Source organism: Phocoena phocoena, chromosome 8 (assembly GCF_963924675.1).
Source record: "Phocoena phocoena chromosome 8, mPhoPho1.1, whole genome shotgun sequence".
NCBI lineage: Eukaryota > Metazoa > Chordata > Mammalia > Artiodactyla > Phocoenidae > Phocoena > Phocoena phocoena.
The window spans coordinates 60,970,840-60,978,625 of NC_089226.1; the positions used below are offsets into that span (position 1 = coordinate 60,970,840).

The 7,786-nt window shown below is 46.6% G+C and overlaps 1 protein-coding gene across 2 annotated transcripts; it reads right to left on the minus strand.

Moving 5' to 3' along the window:
- Positions 1-303: 303 nt before the first annotated feature.
- On the minus strand, positions 304-7,279 carry TRIM21 (tripartite motif containing 21). 2 transcript variants are annotated; one of them, XM_065881916.1, is made up of 6 exons: positions 6,838-7,279; positions 6,242-6,337; positions 4,924-5,154; positions 2,176-2,198; positions 1,399-1,499; positions 304-1,103 (listed from the first exon to the last, which is right to left on the minus strand). In XM_065881916.1, the coding sequence occupies exons 1-6, from the start codon at positions 7,243-7,245 to the stop codon at positions 553-555; spliced, it is 1,410 nt and encodes a 469-aa protein (XP_065737988.1). In that variant the 5' UTR covers positions 7,246-7,279; the 3' UTR covers positions 304-552. The 2 variants fall into 2 exon arrangements, with proteins under 2 accessions (XP_065737988.1, XP_065737989.1); XM_065881917.1 differs by having other exon boundaries at positions 553-1,103; positions 4,924-5,148; positions 6,236-6,337; positions 6,838-7,245.
- Between the last annotated feature and the right edge of the window lie 507 nt (positions 7,280-7,786).

Consider the following 7,786-nt stretch of genomic DNA (forward strand, 5'->3'; position numbering starts at 1 on the left):
GAGGCCACAACAGTGAGAGGCCCGCGTACCGCAAAAAAAAAAAAAAAAAGTGTGGCTGCTAATGGCTGTTTTTCTATAGGCAGTGGGGAGCCACTCATGATCTGATGCGTGTATGTTGGAAAGATAATCCTAGATGTGTACGAGACAGGAATGATGGGATAGACTGAGGCCCAATTTATTTAGGAAGCCCTTTGCAAGATACATAGTAGGGATCTGACCAAAGGCCTAGAGATGGAAAGGAGAAAACAAAACTCGAATCACATAAGGAAGGCAGAAACATGTTTTAGTTGATCCAGATGAGTCTGGGGGCCAAATACAATAGCTTGTTTCATGGAGGAAATCATAAGGCAATGCAGGGCAGGAATATTGGTGTTGCAAGTCATTTGATATAGACCTCCGGTGACCTCCCTGCCAAAGTTTACCTGCTGGCATCCTGACACCTCTGCAGAGACAAAGGTGGTTTGGAGTTCATGGGCAAAGAAGACAGGGCCAGTAGCTGAGAAGGGGAACCAACAGAGAGGTGCTGGTGTCCAGAGAGAGCCATCTGGATCCCTACCAGCCCATCGTCAGTGGACAGAGGATCAGAGGGGCTGCATTTCTTCCTCCGTCATTGAAACCAGGATTGAAGAAGGGCCGCAGAGGTCCAGTGAAGGCACATTCAGAGAAGGTGTAGATGAGGGAGCCATGGTCAGTGATGTTGTAGAAGGAAACAGTGCTGGCCTCATAGTCTAGGAAGATCCCAACTCGGCGTGGAGGCACCTGAAGGTGGAGGGGAGTCTGGGGCCAGGAGCCAGCCTCATAGTTTTGTTTGTTCCATAGCCAAATTGTCCAGAAGCCATTCTTGGGGGTGAGCAAAAACTGCCCCTTCCTCTGCACGGAGTCTCTACAAACCCCCAGGTCCCAGGCCTCCTTTCCCGTCACATCTACCTCCCAGTAAACTTTTCCAGAGTCAAAGCGCTGGGTACCCAGGACCATGGGATAGGTATCAAATCTCTCCTCATTTTCAGGCACTTCCTGCTGGGTGTTTCCAAGCCTTACTTGTCTCCGATTCTCCGAAAGGATGAGCCATGGATTGGCTGTATGTGGATCCAGAGTGACGTGTACTGCAGAGAGAAGACTACAGTCAGGCCAGGAGAGTGTGGGGAGTCAGTGACCCTGTGTCTGTAGTGGGGGGATGAGGATGAAAGGGTGACCCTGAGCCTCACTGGGTGAGGAAATGACCCCTAGCCAACTCTGACCCTTGCCCTGACCTTAGAGGGAACCACCTTCCCTATTTCTGCCCCTGCCCCGCCTACTCTGACCTGCCATCTCTCCGCCACCCTGGGATGCACTGTGAAGCCTCCTTATCCCCTTTCACTCCCCGGCAGGCCAGTCCCACAACCCTGGTACTGGCCTCACCTCCACATGTCCTCAGCATCTTCTTAACCCCGGGCACATAGCACACATTCCTCAGGTCTGGGGAGGTGATGTCCAGCTCCTTCAGGTTCCAGGACTCACTCCTGGGGGAAAAAGAGTTAGAGACCCTGACTCCAACTCCTACCTCACCCAAATCCTGTTGTTATAATCGCCTTTGGGGACGACTGATAATTTAATATAATGCAAATTTGCAAAAACATCTCCTGTGTTAGGATTCCTGAGGGTGAAGGCAAAAGGAGGTAGGATTTAGTGTCTATCCAAGCCTTGCTGGCTACAATGGGCCTCTGCAGCACCTGGACAGTCTGTATCTCCACTCCGAGCCTGAGGTCACCACGCAAGCACATTCTGTTTCATTTTACATCAAGGTGTCTGATATAGGCTGAATCACTTCCACGAGGAACCTAAGGAGTCACACCCCTATCGTGGGTCTTACCCATGGCTCTTTCTGGGAGGTTTGAAACTGGTTAGATTCTTTTTAAAGAAAGAGTCCCAGCAGGCTGTAGACTCAGAACTTCCCTGTTGGTCATAACTTCATTTTGTGAAGACATTACAATCCAATTACTCTGGGCAACTCACCAACTGAGATGTCCATTAATTAGCCTTCTGAGACCAGAAAATATTTTATGGAGGATTGGGTCTTTGAGAATAGGGAAGAGGATGGGTATAACTTCAGTGCACATTTTCTAACTCAAAACCGTTTTTCACAGGTATAAATGCCTCCTGCTGCCCCATCCTCTAACAAAGAAAACCTCTCCTTACCTTTCCAGGACACTTTTCACCTCCTGAGGAGAAAAGAGACAGAGAGTAAGATCTGGAGTCATTGGTTTACGACTGAGACTTCAGTCCTGTGGGTGACGCGATGCCACCCTGAGGTCCACAGGATACTGCTCTCTGCCCCATCCCTCTGGGCCAAGGCCCAAAAGATGCTTCTGACCAGCTTGGAACAAAAGGCATGTGTGCGTGCTTGCGGGGGAAGCAGAAACCCAGCATGGGTGTGACTTACAGTTAGGGCAAGTAAGAGCAGCTTACAAATTCTGACTCAGAGGACAAATTAAAAAGACCAGATTCTTGGTGGGGGTGGGTAGGAGAGAAAAAAGGGGCAGAGATAACCAGGCTGGCTGAGGCCCAGAGACAGTCACAGAGAAAGAATGGCCAAGTCAGCACGCACAGAGCGCACAGAAACTGCCCTTATCTGTGGGCTTACACCATTCGGGGAGGAAGGGCTGGCTAGTTAGAGCTCTGTCCTCTGCTGTAGTTAACGTAGCCCCCGTCACGTATGTGAAACCAAAACATCTGAGAATATTCTGTGGCAGGGGTTGGGGTCCTTACCTGGGGAACTGGCAGGCTCCTAGGCCCAGGCAAAATGCCTTAGAAAGCTCTGCTCAATGCTGGGCAGAAGCAAGATTTAGATAACGGGAAGAAGACAGCCTGCCAAGTCAAATCAATCCTGTGGGCTTTTCTGCACAAACCAGAAATGGCTTCATGACCATATCTGACCCAGAGACAGTGAAAAGGTGTGGGGAAAAGAGGAACCATAGAATGTTACAGCATAGAGGGACTTTTGAGACCATCTAGTCCAAAGGTTCCCAAAGTGAGGCAAGCATTATCATTGGTGGATGTGAGATGACTTTAAGTAGAACACACATCAATGAATGTATAAAAAATAGTTAAAAAAAATAAATTCATTGATGTGTGTTCTACTTAATACCTCTTACTATTCAGGTGAACTTGGTTAAGCTGTTTAGCTTTAGTCGCTCACTAAATCTCTTCACATCTCTGCCCCTTAGTTTTCTCATCTATGAAATGGGGATAACAGTAGCATCCAACTCATTGTGTTGTCATGAGGGACTAAACACCTGGCATGTTATATATACTATTTAAGAATTTGCAGTTATTAATATTATTGTTACGAAATACATTAGAAAAGGTATCAGTAACATAACACATGGCTACTATTGCTTAGGACAAATTTCTTTTTCTTTCTTCTTTTTGTATAACTTGTCTTGCTTAATTATTCCTAAACTCCTATTAGGTAAGTACTGTTATTTATATTCCATTTACAGATTAGGAAACAGGCATAGAACAAGCAAAGTCACAAGGATAGCCATATAACTCAATAATTCGTGCAATTAGCATATACAGCTAAGCTATATTACCAAATGAGAACACTGGCTTAGGCCAAATAAGGGAGAAACAAAGTTACATTTTAATATTTCTCTAAAATTCTCATTTCCTGGTCCTAATTTTCCTGGGAGGACAAAATTATGCTCACAAGGTTTAATTTTATTTTCGCAGTTATTTTACTTTTAGCTTTATTTCCTCATTTCCAATCTACTGTTTTTATGTTCAGTAGCTAGTTAATAATATAAATGATAATAAAATTAATTAACATTTATGCAACCACATACTGTATCCCAGGTACTGTTCTAAGCATTTTATATGTGCTGAAACCGAGCAGGACCCTGTGCGGCTTTCCCAAGAGCAGACCCTTTTTTTTGTCCCATCTCTTTTTTCTTTTTTTTAAAATTGAAGTATAGTTGATTTTAATTGAAGTATAGTTAATGTTTCAGGTGTACGGCAAAGTGATTCAGTTACACACATATATATATACATATCGATTCTTTTTCAGATTCTTTTCCATTATAGATTATTGCAAGATATTGAATACAGTTCCCTGTGCTATTCAGTAGGTCCTTGTTATTTATCTATTTTATATACAGTAGTGTATGTCTGTTAGTCCCAAACCTCTAATTTATCTCCCACCCCCTTTCCCCCTTGGTAACCATAAGTCTGTTTTTTATGTCTGTGAGTCTGTTTCTGTTTTGTAAAATAAGTTCCTTTGTATTATTTTTTTAGATTCCACATATAAGTGATATCACGATATTTGTCTTTGAGGACAAATTTCCTTTTAAACTAAATTTATTCAGGTAAAAGAGTGAGACAATTTAAAGAAAAAAGTAACATGCTCACATCATTTGGGTAGTTCACAGAAGTAGCAGAAAGTGTAAAGATGCTAAATTTATGACTAAAGCCTGGGGAACCCCTGTTATTTAGCCCACTCCCTCCCCCTTGTTTCACAGATGGAGAAATTAGGTCTAGGAAAGGAAAATGACAACTTAGGGTAACAGAGAGAATTGGTGGCAGGGCTGGGGCTGGTCTACTGTCTCTCGGAGATATGTAATACTCTAATATCCATTTAACATATGAGAAACCTGATCCTCAGAAAGATTAAGGTACTTTCTCAAGGTCATGAATCTGGTATGTATTAGAGCAGGCACTTAGCAGAGATGTCCATTTCTTTTAATTGCTGCATGGAATATTCCCACCTAACTTTGTACCTTTCCATGCGTTGAATGCAAACCACTCATGGGTCTGAATTCCAGTTTGTTTTATTTAAGAAAACTCCAGGGACCAAGTCTCTGTGTGCTCTGAAGGTAGCCCCGAAGAGCTCTGGCTTTTTTCAATTACTCCTTGAATCTCAGAGGGGATCCCGTCCTCAGGCCTCACCTGCAGCAGTTCCAGCGCTGAGCCCCGACTCCTCCTGTCTAGTTCTGAGATCAGCTCCTGCAGGGCCTGGCTCTGCTGCGCCAGGCTGGCCTCGGTGGCCCCCAGGACTCTCAGCTGTTCCCTCTCATCCTCCTCCAGCTTCTGCAGTTGCCTCTGCTCCTCTTCAGCCAGGAAGTTTTTCTGTCTTACAAACTCTTTGTGAATCCTCAATTTGTGTGCCTCAACCTTCCCCTTTGGTGTCAATGGAAAGAAAAGAGGTGTTTTTTTTTTTTTTTTTATCACAGTCTCCTAAGCTTTGGGAATGGAAGTGCCCGTATCTATTTCTATTCCTGGAAGACTCACCACTCTGGCTCTGTCTGGGAATAAACACACACATCTACAATTTTGCTGGGGAGGTGGGGGGCTGAGGCTCCTGGGACTAAGAGGGGAACAGGGCTGCTGGGGGCGCACCATGGCTGCCCTGCAACCACAGTGGCATCCGCCTATGGTATTGGAGATTTCCTCAACCTCCTTCAAATCGCCACCCAAACATGCCCCTTGGTCTTCATATCTCAGTGAGTAACTGAGGGAGTAACATCTGGCCCCACTGCCAACAACCTCGCAAAGACAGGCTCACAACCCCGTTCCTAAGTTCTGGGGAAAAGGAGTCTTTGGGATATTCTTGGCTTGCTCTCTGCTGCTTGTAACTGGAGGGTCACTCGATGACACAGGATGACCCCTTTTGCCACCACAGCCTGACTCACCCTTCACCGGTCCCAAATCTTCTTCTTCTGGGATCTCCTGGCCATGAGCTCCTTCCCCTCCCTTCTAGTCCCTGGCACGCCCTGCCTCCTAATTCCTGGTGCAGAACAAGCTGTAGCTCTCCATTACACTTGGACCAGTGATCTGGACATGGTCAAGCAACCAACTGGTCAGACTGTTTTTCCTACCTTAGACCTTGATGGTTCCCTTAAGCCTGTTCCTCACAGCCCGTGTCGTTTCCCGACGGGCCAAGTCATTGGCATCTCTCCTGGGATTCCTCCGTCCCAGACACTGAGGCTCTGTGCTGTCATCTCCAGAGACTGGGCTCAAGGAGAAGGAGCTTCAGGGTGTGTCTTGTCCCTCAGCAGCTTCTCTTAAGACTCTCCATCTGATTGGGAGCTCTCTTTGAGCTCCACCCGTTTTTATTCCCCTCCATCAGGAGACCTAGGGGACAACTGGTTCTTGGGGAGTGAGATAGAGGGACTGGCATAGCTATGGTTAGGGCTTTCTTGAGTCCAGGACCCTGGACCCTCCCCGGGCTTCTGATCTAAGATTCCCTTCAGGACATGACTCTTGCCTTCCAGCCTGCTTTCTTCTTTGCAACATCCACTTCCAACTTCTCAGTCAACTTCTGCTTGTTTCTTAGTTTCTGTAGTGCCACCTGGAGCTTCTCCTGCAGAGAAAGATAGCAGGTTAATGCCCACTCAGATCAAGAAGTAAGATGCAGTGGCATGAGGTGGGGGAAGATCATACTGATTCTTAGAAAAGTCTGAGTGCAGAGGATGAGCAAGAACTAGAGTCTGTTTGGGGTAGGAATTCTGTGGATGGGAAGACTTTGGAAAAAGCCTGATGTTTCTTACAAAATAGAGCCACACTGTTGGGGTAGTAGGGATGGGGGCACTACTCATTCTTAATTAACCAGGAGGCCACAGGGAAACATAATCCATGCAGCATTTTCCCATAGCATACACCCTGCTCCTGGGGAATGAGAAAATTGTGCTGAGCTTGCAATTCTCCCCTTAAATAAGACACAGAAGGCAGGAGACCCCCATCCTTTCCCCATCCCCTCAACTCCACAGGTGACTCTCTCCCATTCCCAGCCCTGGGGAACAAAGCAGTCATCAAGGCCCTATCTGCTTCCTACCCGTTCGTGCCTCCATGCTAAGGCCTCACCTGGTACTCCTGAGCTGCCTCCTCAATAGGGACCATGGGGTGGTCACGGTGTTTCTGGGACTGGGAACACACCCAGCAAAGGGCCTTCCCATCTTCCTTACAAAATAGGTGAAGTTTCTCTCTGTGCACCACACACAGCTCCTCTTGTGTGCCCTCCTTGGCATCCTGGCTGATTTTTCTAAGATTCTCCACCATGTTGGCCACCTGTCGGTTGGGCCGGAGGTTCCGGAGCAGGAAGCGGCGCCGGCACACAGGACAGACGCTGCCCCCAATTTTCCCAACCTCAGAGATGCATTCCTGGCAGAAGCTGTGACCACATTCGATGCTCATGGGCTCCACCATGGGATCCAGGCAGATAGAGCACGTGACCTCCTCCCACATCATTGCCAAGGGCACTGCTGAGGCCATAGGGGTAATGTTCCTATTAAGCACCACTGGGGAGATCTTCCAGTAGCCTAGCGGGAGAGAAGAAGAGGGAAGGAGGAGATGAGAAGCGCTGTGTGAGAAAAGTAAGACAATTCAAGGGAAACCACCAGAGAGAGTGAGCTAGAGGGGATGAAAACAAGAAAAGACAAGGAACTCAACCTGAATAACAAGAGCTTCTCCTCCATAGTCTGGTTCACGGATCCAGTCAGACAGAAGGGGAAACTGAGTCCCCAAAAGAGAGAGCAAAAATTGTTGAGAACCTGAGATACTGCTGCTTACAATTCGACTTTCATCATGTCCATCTCTTCTTAAGCCCTCAGTGCTCAGGCTTTACCTGTCCATCTTCCATCTCAGGCCACTGGTCTTCGACTCCGTTGAGAGCTAATCCTAATAGTGGCGACCATTTACCAGGCACCTTCCATGTGCCAGGTGCTACATACTTCACCTAGATCTTCATTAATTTTTGCAATAATGGCAGGAACTATCTATATCTATCTATCTGTAATATGAATATATATAAGAA